Here is a 16,554-nt window from a genome sequence, read left to right as displayed (position 1 = left end):
CGAGAACACAGGCTGGTGAACCACCGGAACACCCGCCCCAAACCCCACCCCACTTAGAGTTTCACAGCTTCCTAAACAAGTCCACTCCGTTTTAATTAGTGCCATCTTCACCCACACCCACGGCCCACGTAAATACCCTAACAAGTAGTGGGCCTGTCTTTTCGCTGCCTCAGCCAACTCCAACCGGACTGGCACACTGTCGCAGGCCAAGCCGCCCCTGAGAAAACTCTCTGGCAACTTTGGAAGTTGTTGTGAAGCGGTGCGGTTTGGTGCGGCGAGCTCTAAATAGGGCATGTGTAGCATTGTGCTCAGACATATTCTCATGGCGCTGCCGAAGATATGAATAGATGTCATGCGTGCATTATGGACCTCTGAGCACCGCTCAGCTTGTTTGGACAGCATCAAACTCCACTTTCTTTGACTAAAACTGAAAATTTATAAACTCACATTATCAAATGGATTTGATTTAAATGTCTTGACATATTAGTCATTAAATCAACCATAAACTGATGACTACTTTATTCAATGAAATAGTGAAAATCTTTTTCCAGTCTGTTTCCATAACAACTGTTAGACGATGTTTTTATGTCAATCAAATGTTTGGAAGGAAAAATCTTCTGTCCCACCATCATAAATGTAAACAGACACAGTTCAGTAATCTCTACTAGGACTTTAACTGTCTTTGCCGTACATAAAACTAAGATAATTCCCAGAAAACGTTAAAATTGATTGTCGTTAAAAAGAGGAAAATATTCTCATCTCAAAAGTTTACCAATTACATGAAAAGTTTCCTGCACCTAAAATAACATATCATGTTTCTGTTGAAACGTGTTCAGAAGCTTTGTCCAAAACTTTGGTGAGAAATTTGGGAACCGCTTTCACGACTTTCCTAAAAGCCTCTCTTTGACGATCGAACCGGACTCGTGTGCTCCTAACGATTTTTCCTACATCTCCAACCTGTGTGAAACGCGACACCAGGTCGAGACGGACCGTCCCTGCTTTATTTCTCCCTCTTCGCTCCATTCATCTTCGTCTTTCGTCTGGTTGTCGGTGAGAAATCTCAGCCTGGTTGGCCTCTGTCCCCGAGCCAAGAGCAACATGTTTGCTTTTCCCTGTCCCTCTCCCTTTTGTTACAGCGACCCCCAGGAGGAGCATAAATATCCACTGGACTCATGTTTGCTTAGGAAGCAAGTAGAAAAGACCAATCTCCTAGAATACACAGTCCTGAAATAATTTGTTAATCCCTCCTGCCCTCTCCCCACTGGAAACAAGAATGTCTCGGTTTCGCTTTTCGTTGTTTTTCGTCTCTAAAGAGATGGGAAAATATGTCGTAAGGAGAGTCTGGCTTATGCCACGCTAGGATGCACGCAAACACATACAGATTTACATACACACGGTGCTAGAGCCGAGAGGCTGACCCCTGCTCTGAAGGTTCAAGCCAGAGATGCAAGTTCAGGCCCAGAGAACATTCTCAAGTTTTCTCCGCGAATACTGAAGTTTTCCTGGACGAAATCAAGCCTGACCTCCTCCGTGTAGTGCACTGTGGTTAGCTGGTATTTTTAAACGCAAATCGGAGCAGTATGTTTACACAATATGATCATAATTAAACAATATCCTTTCCACATTCTCCCCTCCTCATCTCTGACCTCTTTGTTCCCCCCGACTCTGCCTCTCAAAGTAATTACAGCCTATCTGGAACCTACGAACTAAGAACACGACTTATCCTTTTTCTGTCTTGCTGTCGTCACTTCACTCCTATTATGTCTGTTTCATACATCTATTTTTCCATTTCTTCTTCCTGGAAGAGGGGAAATGCTTTGATGAAGAAGAAGATGAAGAAGAAGAGGCCAACTTGTGGAAAGCAAAAGATGACAAACAAGAGGACGAGCCACCTGAAGCAGAACAAACAGCAGAGGGTAGAAAACGGAGGAGAGGGGGAGAACAGCAATCAGTGTTCGCAGCTCTTAATTACGGCGCTGGGGCCGGCTTCATCAGAATCCCCTCACCTCGCTGCTCTTTGTCAGGGGGTATTAAGGAGGAGGACACACAATCGGGCTTTTCATTAGGGCCTTACCGGCAGGGCACACAAAGGAGGGCTTTAACAGCTGCAGAGGGACTCAGGTGGTGGAAGGGGGAGGAGGAGGAGGAGCGAGGGATGAAGGTGGGATGAGTACAATAACATGATGCACAAAAACAGTGGGAGCCTTAAGGGAGTAAAACAGGATTATTAGGCTTGAGCCTTTATCGTGATAAGAGTTTTGATTTATCGTTAGAAATTGGAATTTTCTTGGGATAAAATTCCAATTTTATTCCAATAAGGAAGTTATTGGAATAAAATAACTGGGGGGTGCTTGAAAGATCCCCCAAAACTGTCCCTATTTTCAGGATTGGTAACTATTTCCTCTGTTGTTTATTCAATAAAGCATCAATAAATATGAAAATACAGTTTCAGCGTGAAGTTTAGTGACATAAGTTACACTTTTTTACATGATCGGTGTCATAAACAAACATTATAAACAGGACAGGAATGTTTTTCAAGATTATTTGTGGGGGTTTTTAGAGGCTGTAACTGCTGTGACACTCAATATACACTTAGGAATGATATAATAAATATTTCTCACTGTTACTACAACAGTGCAGATAAATGTCAGGATAAAACTTAAAGTCCACACAAGGATAAAAACAGAAACTAAGGAGCAACCAGTGCATGAAACACACCTGAATGATGTTTTAATGCAAGGCTGCAAAGTTAAAATATATATATATTTGTTTTCCTCAGGTGACCCCTACCCTCTCCAGCTCATCCCCACAACAATGGCCGCCGCCACGCCCGGCCTGGGGCCCCTGCAGCTACAAGTAAGTCTGCATCACCCGCTGAAATACGCCAGAGGGCGAAGCATGCAACTCGAGTCAAACGACTCTTACACTCTAAAGAAAACACTTTTCAGTCCCCCCTCTCTTCCGCGGTGAATGCGGTCATTGTGAATAAATTCCTGAAGCCCGGCAGCGTTCACACAACATACTGCTGCTCCGCGCACAGCCGCAAGCAGAGTGGCGGGCAGGAGGGGACGCACAGCTGTCACTTTCAGCCAGAGTGTTGGACATCAGAGAGAGAGACTGCCGGAACGTGATCTCCATGATCAGACATGGAAAATCACACGGATCTGACAAATGCAACCTTCGCCTTTGGCTTTTCCTGAGATAAAAAGCGAATGAGATTGATGTTGTCCTGTAGTGAGTGGCTGACACGGGTCAGCACACGTAGGGGAGAGTTATTCAGATAAACCATATTGATTAATCTGGACTTTTCCCTCTCTGGTCACAGCAAACGTTCAACTTTTACTTGTCTTGAAATTGGCTTTGAATCTTGGAAGACAAAAGCCTTCATGAATAGTAGAGCTGTATTCAACTTAATTAGAAGATGTAGGTGAAATAAAGCAGCAATGATTTTCTTAATCAATAGAGAATTAAAATTATTTTTTGACGCCATTATTCAAAGACATGGTATTAGAGAAAGCGTACATTTATTGCTTAGCAGTTCAGTGGAAGATCAGTAAAAATATATAAAAGTAAACTCTAGTAAGAGTGCATCAAAATCACTTCTGGGGTCCCTCAAATTTCTGTCATTGGTCCTTAAATTATTTATACTGTACAGTAATGAAATCTGAACTATTTCCTTTTTGGTTTTTTTGCATGTAAAACTAATTCATGCTGCTCTGGAAAGAACCTGGAAGGAAGAAAGAAAAACAGGACAAACTTTCCTCAAAATGCTGGAAAAAAAAAAGTTTATCTGCAGTTGCTGTTAAAATATAGGTGGATTTATATGTCTAGATACAAAGACACAGTTTTCTAAATATTTACATGGTATCTGCATGCTGACAGCAGCCAGGTTAGGTCAAAACAGCAAAGGCAGGAGTGCAGAGGGAAACCAGGGAAAGAGTCATCTGCTATCCCACTTAGAAGCAGGATGACTGTGCGTTTGGTCCGTTTTCAAGCAGAACATCACACAGTTTCACCACAATCCTCACGGGCTCCGTGGCCCTCCTCTCTCCGAGGTTAACAGCCTGTACGGGTGTCCCATCAGCTGCCTTTCTAAAACACATTAATCTCCGGTATTGGGCTCGTCACCTCTGCCTCCTCGATGTGAATAATTATTAAATGTAACACACGTGCGCACACAGATGTCTGGCTGGGTGCAGCTGTTTTGACACATGCAGGTCGTCATGTACATTAACACGTCTTTTTGCTGACCGCAAACACACACACACCCACAGAGAATGACGGGAAAATACGGGTTAAGGAGTTAGACACAGTGCGCGCGTAATACATTTGCACCTGTCAGCCAAAAGTGCCGCCCCATATGCTAGACACTACAGGGAGAAAGCAATAGCTGTGTAACTCTATCATGGAGAACGGGCCCCGCTGTCGACGCTGATTTCATTATTACTCGCGTGTGTGTATGTGTGTGTTTAGCCGGAGAATAATGTTCTCTGTCTGCGCTTCAATCCAGCTGTCCATATGTTCGCTTAAAATCAGCTCAACAGCTTTGTCCACCTTAGTTTGGTTTTTTTTTCCTACTAGTTTGGAGAGGTTAAAAAACACACAACTAGTAGAAAAACAAATCATCTCAGTAACAGATTTTGTCCTCACACTGACAGAGTCGCCTGATGAGATTAAGGCTTTGTCAGAGAGGAGCAGATTTGCCTGGGCTAACACGAGTGCAGATGTCTCGGCGTGGATGGATTTCCTCCGGGGCGGTCACGGCGCCCCCGTTTGATAAGGAGGTGTTTCTGTTGCCGAGACGAGACGCGGCGATAACCTTAGTGCTTCCGCAGAGAGAGGAGACACACACACACACACACGCACACATCTGACACGCTGCGTCACAAAGGCACCGACAAAAACAAGCCAAAAGTGCCTGGTTAGCATGCAGAGACATAGTGATTACATATGCTAATATTCTAATTGCCACAATGATTTGAGTACTTTCACCACAATGCTAACACTAATGTGAAGGCAATATGAAGCTGGTGTAATCGCACTATTGAAGGGCATCCTAGACCCCTACTGACACAATATAAGATCTGAAGCAGTTGGAAGCACCCTGCTGTGGACAACAAAGGGCTGCCAACTGTTTCCATTTCTGCTAATTCTTAATTAACCTTTATGTTAGGAAGGGAGAAAAATAGATAAAAAGCTAATAAGGGCCACTAAGCAAGCAGTGTCAACCTTTTAAGACCAAAACATTTTGAAAATGTCTTCTTATTTCCATCAGGCCAGACAGGGTAAACCTTAGACTTCTCACTCTCGTCCTTTGAATATCTTTCTGAAACGAAACTGTAAATGATCTACGAGTCATAAGTCATGATCTATAAGTCAAAAGGGCAGAGGTTAAAGATCAGCATAAATGTTGCCTACAGTATACACGGTGTTTCAAATCATCATGGAAGTGATATTTTCTCAGGTGGCCATTTATTGTATCGTTTATCATTTATCGTGATCGTTTGTTTAATTTATTGTAACAGTAAATTCCAATTGAGTACTGATACATTTGAAGTTACGATTAAATATCCGTTAACGTCTGCAGCTATGTGATACAAATCACACTTCTTTATATGAGACTGGCGTCATAAAGCAGCCTGATGCAAATGTGAATGTTTTTCAAGAGCAGTTGTGTGTTCGTGGGTCACAACCACCAACACACAGAGGCAACTGTGTGTCACAACCACAAAGTTACCTCAAATAAATAGTTCATATCGTCACATTTATCTCTACCACAATAGTACCACAAAATATGACGATAAAACTTTACGTCTGTATTGCAGATCCCTTCTGCTTTGTCTACATTTAGGTTTATTACACCAGTGGAGGTAGAAAAATCTAGCAGATGAACTGGCATGGGAAAAAAAAACATTGTATGAACAATTTTTGATAGATGACGCTGGCTCTCTTCACAAACAGCTGCTGCATGTTTTATTATTATTTCCATAAAGTGGCTCTCAAGTGAAGGCATTTTGAAACTATTCCCCTCGTCGACTGATGCATACTCTAGATAAGAGGCGAGGAATCATGCTTAGAAACTCGATTTTTGACCCGATGACACTCCATAGCAAGTGAATACACGGGATAAAAGACAACTAAGAGGAGATCTCTCAAAAGCCCCGTGATAAGTGCATTTCTTAGAGAAAATGTTTTAATCTCTGATTTAATGCTCTTTCTGCCGTCTTCTTTTCTAACAGCCTCCATAGAAATGTGCAGACTGGCTCTCCCAGTCAATAGTGGCTTAACACAGAATCCTCTACAGAAGGTTTTTAAAGCAATGGAGGCTTTGGAGTGTGCAAGGTTGGCATTTAGCATCTTAATCTGAGAGATGAGTGGGACATTGTGCATTAGAGCATATTAATCTGACTCCCTATTGGCCCTTCATACATTGATACAGTTATCATTCACATCAAACAAATGGCGAAAGAACAGACTAGGGAATGTTGATAATGCCGTAAAGGATGAACATCCAGAGGATCAGTTGAAGGGAGGAACTGATAAAAAAAAGAAAGGGTGGGGAAGGAGGTAGGTGGATGTGTGAGCGGAAGAAAATGTGTGTGTGCATGTGTGTTATAAAGAGGGTCAACAGCGTGGGTCAGGCATCATATGGAGAGGCAGATGTTGGAACATATTGTCCTGGATTATCGCACTGTACTCCGGAGACGTAGATGGACGAACAACGGGTAGACAGATAGAGGATGGGATGAGGAGGGAGGGAGAGATGAGAGGAGGTGGAGGAGAAATCAATGGAGTAGCTCGTCTCTGTACATAAACCTTATCTGGGAAGGAGTGAAGTAACAGCAAAGCAGTTTTCCTGGACATGGGAATTCTGTCTGTGTTAGTATCTCTCCTAACGAAGGTGATCATTGATTCCTGGAAATATTCATGATAAGCTAGGACAAGTGGTGGAATCAATCAAGGCTGTACAGATAGCTGGTATGCTAGCAAGGTTCTGTTTTTGTGGCCCGATTTTTTCGTTTTCTATCACAACTTTGAAACCAAATCAAACTTCAGCACAACTTAATTCGTTTGTTGTATTATGTGCACAAAAAGCCTTTGAGCTTCTTATTTTGATTGGTGAACAAACATTACCAAGAAGGCAGGGGAAAACAGCAGACAGGTCGAGGATAAAGCAATTCAGAAGTTTGAAACAAGTTAACTCTTTTCTATGGCAACCGTGGAGGAGCTACAGGCATCCACAGCTCAGGAGCCCAATCAAGTTATTATCTTGAGTTAGAACTACCTAGTCAAAGTAAGGACCTAAAGTCATCCAAGAATCTGTTGCGAGACTTAAAATTATTTTTTAATTGGTAATAATCTGGCTGGTAAAGCTGGTGAGCAAATGCTTAAAAATAAAAAATAAAAAATGTTGAATTCGTTTAAAAAAAAAAAAAAAGCACAGAGTCTAAGCTTAAAAACGAAATTGAGTTATTAAAAAAATAGTTTTTTTGTTTGTTTTATTGCTACTTGAAGTCTATAAATGCTGGCTTTGTTGTCTCTTAAAGTACAAGAACATTTAATCATCACTGTGAGAAATGCACAGTGGTGGAGGACAATCCATTCAGATCCATACAAACTCCCCTTGTGTCCATGTAAACAATACACATTGCTAGCTAGCTCAGACAGTGAGGATCAAGTGAGTCTGTAATCTGTCTAAAGCTGCAGATTATTGACAATGACTCAAATACACACACACACACACACTGACTGCAACAGGATACACACCGTACGGAGTCAATAGCGCTAATACCAAACAGTCACCCTATGTCTTCAGTTGAGAATCTCCATTGTCCATCAGTAGTGTGTAGTGTGTGTGTAGCAGTATATGCTACAGACACACACACACACATGCACTCAGTGCGTCAGCAAGGGCAAGAAGCACTCACTGACCACTAAACATGTTACCATGAGCTTACACAAACATATGCAGATGTTGCTGGTCTCACATTAGGGGATTAAGGACAGAAGGAGAGAGAAGCAGGTCTTAATGGACGTACACACTCACACACAACCACACACTCAGAAAGCAGTATGCCTGGCCAGAGAGTGACATTTTAAATTCCTTGGTCTCATCCAGCAACCTCGATTGAATTTTCTCCCCCTCTCACTCATTGTTTGTGTGTGTGTGTGTGTGTGTGTGTTCACTCCTCCAGTCACCCCAGGGGGCTTTGCGCTGTCACTTCCTGTTTGTTGACATGCATGTCGTCGTGGCGACGCTCTGGGCACGCTCTGCAGTGCCGCTGCCCTCTGCCCCATGCGTGTGTGCGTGTACATATGTGCAGTCAGACGGGTGTGTGCGTGTCATTTCTCGCCGGCCCATTGAGCAGCCTTTGAGTGACGCGGGCCAGGCCTTGTAATGGAACTCGATTCAGTCCACAAATAAAGAGGCCTTTGAACCACTGGTCCGAATATGGCAGAAAACACACTCACACACACACACACACACACACACAATGAAAGATGCTCAAATTCATACACACCCGCCTGTGGTGCACAGGCTGGAGGAGTTTGGCTAGTGGTGAGGGGAGTTCATGCTTGGTTGCACCTCCACCCCGGCCCCCACCCACCACCTCTCCTCCACCGCTTTTCCAGGAGCTACAGTGCAGCTAATTGAAGAGAAATGAGGGAGCAAGTAGCTGATCAGATCTCAGCTACCTGGCCTCCACATCCAGTGACTCATGACGGATCTGCTGGCTTACAAAATACCGCACCATGTAATGTACGTTACGTTGGTAAAGACACTAAGAAATAAACACGTCTGGAGTCGTTTAAATGTGCATTCCAACCAGTCCTGTTGGGCTCACTTGAATCAAGCTCTGGTTCATTCGGCGAGGTGTGAATGCACAATTGAACTCTGTTGTGGATGCGGACCAAAAGAGCAAACTCTGGCCTGCATAAAAACCTCGGACTCTGCTCGGGTAAAGTGAACTCTGGTGCGGTTTGAATGCATGTGTGAATGCAAGTGGACCGGAGAGCACTCCAAAAGTCAGAAGTCAACCATAGCGCAGGGCATTTTGGGTAAATGCAAACAAAACAAACAAAAAAAACATGACTAGCGTTAGAGGGAGAAATGGCTCATGATCTTTTGCCAAACACAAATCTGGACCTACATCATTTTTGTTCACATTTGTGAAGAGAAAAGTTGAGCTCAGGCCTTCTTTGGAAGTTTCTATGTAGTTTTCTTCAGTAGTAGCACCACAGGCAACTGGTTGATCAGGTTTTTCCAATTAGTTTGGTTCATTTGGCAGTGTGAAGGTGAACCACTCCAGCTGGAACAAATGTTGCAACTTTGGTCCTGCATCAAACCGAGTCAGCCTATCAGGTGTGAAATCACCCTCAGGCTGACTAAATCACAAGAATGAATCCTAAATTTCTCTTCTGTTTTTTTTTTCTTTTTTGCTGTTAGTTAAAATACTTAAATTTTAAAATGACAGTTAAATTCAAGATAGAAATGAACAATTATTTCTGTTCATTTGGTCTTTTTGTGTTTGAATATAATCTCACTCAAAGATTCAGAAAAATAATATTGAGGATATCCTGAAAGCTAACTTAACGATGCCATTGACTCTCACAAAGTTGCCAAGACGGTTAGAAGTGAAAAAGCCCACAGCATCACAGACCCTCCACCATGCATAACACTGGACACTTTAATTCATCTTCATTCTTTGCGGGTCAGTATTGGTATCAGACAATTCTCAAATGTCCGATACTACGATATTTGTATCGTGACAGAAGTGAAAAAGTTGCACCAGGACAATCCTAGTGATGCGCTACAGCAAAAACAGATTATGTTGAGATACATGAAAAACGTTTCAGGAAATTCTATAAAAAAGCAATTATCAAAATCATTTAAAAACTAAACACAAAAATGTGCAGGAAACTTTTTTTTTTTTTACATAAACTCACTTTCACAATTCAGTAGTTTTCAAGTGCAAAGTTTCAAGGTATTCATCAGGGATAGCCAGAAATGTGATTCTTCCTTCAGTAAATAATTGATTTTGCTGGAATGACTGGTGTCCTTTCTTTCAACAAAACAAACTAAAGTAGAAATTCAGCAATAGAAAAGGGAGGCAATTGTAAAAGAAAACATGTTTCTGTTGTATAAATGGAGTATTTATTTTTGCAGCCACTTGTGATGGACGTAGATTCCTCCCTGAAAGTATGCCTCTGTTTCTTTCCAGAGATTAATCTCTTTATTCGAGATAGCAGAGGAGAGCAGGAGGTAACATGGCTGTCAGCAGCGATACAGAAAGAGGTACAAGCAGACAGAAAAGCATGATGAAGAGAAGAAAATAGCGGTGACAGCATCTCTTCCTTGTCCATTTGCATAAACCAGCCTTTGTTTGACGCCGGTGGCCGGCAGCCAAGCGCCAACAGAAGGACGGAAGTTAAACTCAGAAAAAGAAAAACGGTGATCTTCATCCAGAAAATTATTCCACAAGAAATAAATAACAATTATAACTATTCAAAAAAAAAAAAAACGCACATCAGTGACTTCTCTCTAAACTAAGCATTCTGTTGCTCCTCAGAGGGAGGAATAACAATTCGGAGGAACGCGAGACGACACGGCGTCTGGGAGATTTGTATTAGAGCACATGAAAGCAGCTGAGCTTTGCAGGATGGGTTTGATTGAGACAGAAAGGAACACTGAAGCTTTTTCCAAGTTGTGATCATTTTAGAGTGTGTGCGTGCGTGTGTGTGTGTGTGTGTGTTGCCTCGGAGGGAAAAAAAACAAAAACAAGAAAGAAAAAAAAAACAAAAAAACAAGTGAATTTACCAACACAGCATCTTGCAGCATAATGCCTTAAATTAATTAGAAACTAATTAAATACAAAAAAATAACTCGGAAAGCTGTGTTTTTGTTTCCCCCACAACAGTTTATTCAGTTAATTTATCTTTATTGAACTACGCTGCAGCTCTTATTGTAGCGAAGCTAAGAGAGAGGCACATTTCTCTCTTTTCCCTGCATCATCATAATTTTTTTGTGCTAGAGCGGGGCTCTCCGGCATGACCCCGATAGCCAGAATGTTTGCCTTCCTCCCACGATGCACCTAGAGGGGACATACCCATCTCTGGGCCTGTCAGAGAGGCTGTTAGTGCTTCTCCCATGGGGTGAAGGAGGGGCTTTTGAGGGGGTTGACAGTAGAAATGTCCCTCTGTCACACAAACAGAGGCCTGGCCACTAATGGCCTCCTCTTCTGGAGCTTTTTAGTTGCCTTCTTCCTTTTTTTGTGTGTGTGTGTGTGTGCTCTTAAGTATTCATTTATTCATGTCGTCCTTTTCTTTCCTCCCCCTCCCGTAACCTCGCTCCTCTTCCTTTCTTCTTACTGTCCACTCCTTCAAACCCGCCCGCCTCTCTGACCCGGCAGCAGTTGTACGCAGCTCAGCTGGCGGCCATGCAGGTCTCCCCGGGGACGAAGCAGCACGGTGGCAGCCTCGCGCCCCAAGCCAACCTGGGCGCTCACTCCCCACCCACCAACTCACATTCGCAGGGCGACAAGAACCGCAGCACCCCACCTTCAAACAAAAACAAGGTAAGATGGGGGTAAAAAAAAAAAAAGGAAAAATAAAACTCAAAAGGCCTTGTGTTTGCGCTTGTGGATGTGCATGTTCCTGTACTCAACACTCAACAGCAAGAACCCATCTGTAAGGTTACATGTCATGTATTTGAATGTGTTATATAACTGAGGGCAGAGCTGAGCCTGAACACACAGCATCCTCCCGTCCTACGAAGACACGTTTTTTTCAGATAACAGTTAAAGTAACTCAAATTGAAGACTTTTTAAGACCATTATGAAACCTGCACCTCCTCAGAAATGTACAGTGTCCAAGCAAGTGGCAAAAACAAATGCAAAAAAATCTAGAGATCTCTGTGTGCGACTCAAACTTTTGCCTGACAGAACAGTTTTGCGAGGAAAAAAAAAAAAAGAGAAAGAACATAGAAGATTAAATGGTCCTGTCAAGACAAACTTTAAGACCTGGTATCGTTATTAAAGGCCAACATACTTATTTTAGCTGAGCTTAAGGTATTTTAAGACCCTAATTTTAAATGCATGAATTTAAGACTCCTTAAGGCTGAAAGGAAGATGGATGAATATTATATAGATTAGCACAGCAAAAACACAATTTTTATTTTTGGTTTAGTGTCTGGTGGAAACATCTTAGTACAGTTGAAATAAGACAAAAATGACTTACTAGTGACTTTTCAGCAACATATTGGAGCTTGTTTTAAGTTACTAATTCTTTAAGATTGATTAAAACAAAAAGTTCCAGTTCAACAGACAGATTAATTGTTAACATTTTTCCCATAAGTGAAATAATCTTGACAGTTGAACTTTTTTTTTAAATCAATATTAAGGAATTATTTAATTAAGAGAAACTTATACGTCGCTGAAAAGTTGTAAATTAGTTTTGATGCATTTCAAGCGTGCCAAGATATTTGCACTAGAAACAACGCCAAAAATACTGAGTAAGATTTTGTATTTTTGCGGTCTGGCAACATGGATTAATTAATTACATTTTCAATGAAGATAATTGTACAAAAGGACACTTAAATATATGCTTTCATGTGTCAAACATGGGGCATAAAGTGCAAGCTTTTGCTGCCTTTGCTGTCATTGACACAATTTACCAACGTATTAAAAATCAATTTTCTAGTCCCAAAAGAACATAAAAAGTAACTAAAATCAGGATTAATTCCTATAATGTACGATTAAAATATGCCTTACCAAAATAAATTTTCAAAATGTGTGTTTTTTTGAGATTAACAACCAACATTTTGAATTCTCTGTTGACTTTGTGTAAACAGTAAAGCTCCTTCCTTCTCTTTCTGAGTTTCCACAAAGCAGATAAACTTGCTCCCTGACGATTCTCAGGCACTTCCTGTCTGCAAATCAAATAGAGTAACTCCATCCCAGAACCCCAGCTGGTGTCCCATCGCGGTCCATTTGGGGGGGATCTGTTGGAGTTTGTGTCGTTTTCTTGGCTGACTGCCTGATGGGCGTGATGCGAGTGGAGCCTCGTGTCCATCCAGGTGGAATCCTATGAATATCTGGTCGGCCTCCTGCACAATCGCAAACACACTCCCTGGTGCTCGCATGACCTCTGGTCAGTCAGGCAAACACGCACAAGGACGTTCGTACAAGAAAGTTTAGCTCGTCTTTTTCTACTTTTTCCTCTCCGGATTCCCGATCAATGTTCCCATCGTTTCCTTTCTCAACAGATTGATCTCTGACTTTGTTCCCTGCAGACTTGACTGCCGACGCGCTGCCTACGTCTCCATCACACACACACAACCATCCCCGCTGTCACACACACTTATTACCATATATATAGAGTCAGGCTGGCAGTGAAAGTCATGGCCTGTGGTGGAGGAAGTCCAGGGAGTTGTAATGGCTGACTGGTGAGCTGACCAGAGTGGACCCTGACAGCATATTTACCAACGTTTTAGACCAATTTTAAAGACATTCACCTTTTCTTCTTTTTTTCGGCTCACACTGACCCCCTCAATGCTTCCTCAAAAACTTTTCCTCTGTCACCATGTCTTCAGTCAAGTGACATGTATATTTCATAGGTGTCCTCCCCATGCGGGCTCTATGTCAGGGCTCCAGTCATTTAGAAACTCTGTGGCTGGCTCTGCTCACAGCTGTTTGGACTCAGGCACACACCGCTTAAGTGCTTTACCCTCGGGTGAGACACAGACACACACACACACGCGCACAGGTGTGGAGCACTACACACACACGCACACACACACACACACCCTCTGTGCTTAAATCACTGCAGACTGCATAAAGCTTTCTTATACGCAAGAGTGGATGTCGATGCACACACACACACACACACATACTCAGTGGAGGTCAAAATGATGCGCCGTATGTAGCACTTTAGCTGACATGCAGCACAATCACGTACATGAGTCTGATGGTTGGTAATAGCTTACTGTTTCAATACAATCCAACTATATTGAGATGATTTTCTAGTGTTTTAATATTGTTTAAGATTTAAGATATTAAACATAACACTTTTAATATCTGAAAATTAGAGGTATCTTCATTTTTGTTTTTCAAACAGAAAAATGTAGAATGAAAATATAATAAAAACAATATTAAATCCAAGATTTTCCAAATCATGACCATCTTTCATTTTTGCCCATTTTTCATTACAAAGTGACCCAAGCTCAGCTAGATTTCAGGTTTGCCACAGATTCTTAATTGAATTTCCATCTGAACTTTAACTGGGCCATTCAAACTAAAGCACTGCATCTCTAGCTGTTTGTTTAGTTGTCCAAATTGAATCTCTATCAAAGTCTTTTTGCAGCAGGTATTACAAATCCTAGACCAGCTTCCCCACAGCATGATGTTTCACAGTGTGTAATATGAAGAGCCAGGCATGCTTTTTAAACCATAATAGATTAAAAAGCAGGACTCATGTATCTGTATACTGACTAAAAGTGAAAAAGCTCATAATGTATAACTTGTGCAAGGCACCTTAAATGTTGGAGTCTGATGTAATTCTGCATCATTGACCTAAAATTTACTTCAACCTGATAAAAGTTTGATATGCTGACCTGTCCAGAGTGACCACTGGAGATAGGCACCAGCACTCAGTAGGGATAAGCATGGAAGATAATGGATGGATGGATGATATTATAGTTAATAGAACAGCTCACCTCCACACACACACACACACTCCGTCATGCAGAGCAGACAAGGATAAACGGTGGTGGCACAGCACATGTCGCTTTAATTGAACCGTCAGCTCCTGCAATAAGATGCAGAACACTGATGTCACTCGCACATGTCGGCATCCGCAGAAGCAGCCCACACACACACACACACACACGCGCACACACACATTATCTCTCCCCTTCTGCTCCCTCTCCGTGTCCCTCTGGTTCTCGCTGTCACTCTGCATGTTTTCTGTCTCAAAGCTGGAGACTGTTTCCTCCGCCAAGAGAGACACAAAAACAATTGTATTAATTCAAGATTCCAAAACCTTTAGAGTCCTCATGCAAACACACACACACACACTTTAGAGCTTGTAGAACAATCTCTCTCTCACACACACACGCACACAAGTCTGTCCAACGTCTCAGCTCCGCTCTCTAAACTAATTCCTCCACACTGGCATAATGCAGGTTGGCCACCTTCCCACCACAGGATTTGGCTTGGCGCGGAGAGGAAACTCCCCCTTCCACTGTACGAGCAGCAGAGGCATTATCTATTTGTAATAAATATTCAAACGCATTTGCAGCCAAAGCCCGTCGTAATATGGGTCAGGATTGAGGAGCTCCCGCTCCGTTTTCCTCTTTTTTTCCCCTCTCCTCTTCTTCTCCGGCCCATTGTCTTTCTGAAGGCATCTTTGGGGGTCCTCCGTCTATTTAGAAAGACCTCCCTAATGAAGGACAATCCGGTTAGGACTCGTCGCACGCACACACACACACACACACACACACACACACACACAGAGGATGGCACATACACGTCGTAGGGGCTTAATTGGAAGGGCTTAATTGAGTTGTGAGGGGCTCATAAGGCTTAGTGTGACTCAAGGAGAGGGAATCAGGAAAAGTCGGCCTTAATGAGTGAATATACAACACACACAATACTTTCTTTCTTTTTGAATCCCACTATATTCTGGTTTCTATACTGCTTAAGCTGCAATTAGACTAATGACCAGAAAATACAAATAATGTCTCTATTCTCTCCTGTTAGCTTTAAATGGGGCCACACCTGAAAATTATCCCCAATTCTGCTCAATAACGTTTCAATAATCAGAACTGCATTTTCACACGACTGCAGTCTGGCCTGACCTGCTGCATCACCGTTTCGTTTGGCATCAGGCTTTTAATTGTGGAGTTTTAATTACACTGAGTGGCGTGCGTGTGTGTGTGTGTGTGTGTGTGTGTGTGTGTGTGTGTGCGTGCATCTGCCCCGTCTCTGATCTAATTCCTTCCTTCCTGTCATGTGATGCGTCTACGCTGCCCCTGATTGGATTAGGTTGTCAGCAGGGGTTACGTTGCCATGACAGCTCACCAGACAATGTCCAACTTTTTCTGTCCTTTGAAATTTTCCATATTTTTCTGTCGTAAAAATACAAACTTTGATCAGTTTCATTTGTAATGTGTAGCGCTGTTCCGCTGTTAAGATTTTAGTTGTGAATTCAGTTTAATTTTTTTCTCCCTTCTGTAGTGTGTATATATTTTAATTGCCCCTTGCTCAATATTTCAAATAACCTTTTGCTGTAACTGTACCTGATCTGGGGTATTAAAAGACAGACGTCTGTGTCACTGTTTGGTAGAGAGCCATCTTCACATGGTTCCACTAATATTCACATTCAGGTCCTCAGCTGAGGACTAACTCCACAGCATGATGCTGCCTTCCCCGTGTGGCTCTTTGCAGCTTCTCCATTGTTGCCAGGGGCCTCTTGGCTGCTTCTCTGATTGGTTAGTTTGATGGCCTGTCATGGCTGAAGTAGTACTGTACCCTTTTCAGATGTTTGAGGAAAAAC

General features: G+C 42.4%; 1 protein-coding gene across 11 annotated transcripts in view; it reads left to right on the top strand.

Moving 5' to 3' along the window:
- sox5 (SRY-box transcription factor 5) overlaps nucleotides 1–16,554 on the top strand; it is a 98,734-nt gene that overhangs the window by 64,923 nt on the left and 17,257 nt on the right. For 9 of the 11 annotated variants that reach the window (XM_055055503.1, XM_055055507.1, XM_055055499.1 and 6 more), the window contains 2 exons: nucleotides 2,780–2,856; nucleotides 11,412–11,576. In XM_055055503.1, the coding sequence (XP_054911478.1) occupies nucleotides 2,780–2,856; nucleotides 11,412–11,576 (242 nt within the window). The remainder of the gene's footprint in view (nucleotides 1–2,779; nucleotides 2,857–11,411; nucleotides 11,577–16,554) is intronic. The other 2 variants (XM_055055506.1, XM_055055500.1) reach the window with 1 other exon arrangement.

Source organism: Poeciliopsis prolifica, unplaced genomic scaffold (genome assembly GCF_027474105.1).
Source record: "Poeciliopsis prolifica strain line A6 unplaced genomic scaffold, Auburn_PproV2 SCAFFOLD042, whole genome shotgun sequence".
Classification (NCBI taxonomy): Eukaryota; Metazoa; Chordata; class Actinopteri; order Cyprinodontiformes; family Poeciliidae; genus Poeciliopsis; species Poeciliopsis prolifica.
The sequence above is the reverse complement of the archived record's forward strand: the minus strand, read 5'-3'. Positions and strand labels throughout refer to the sequence as shown.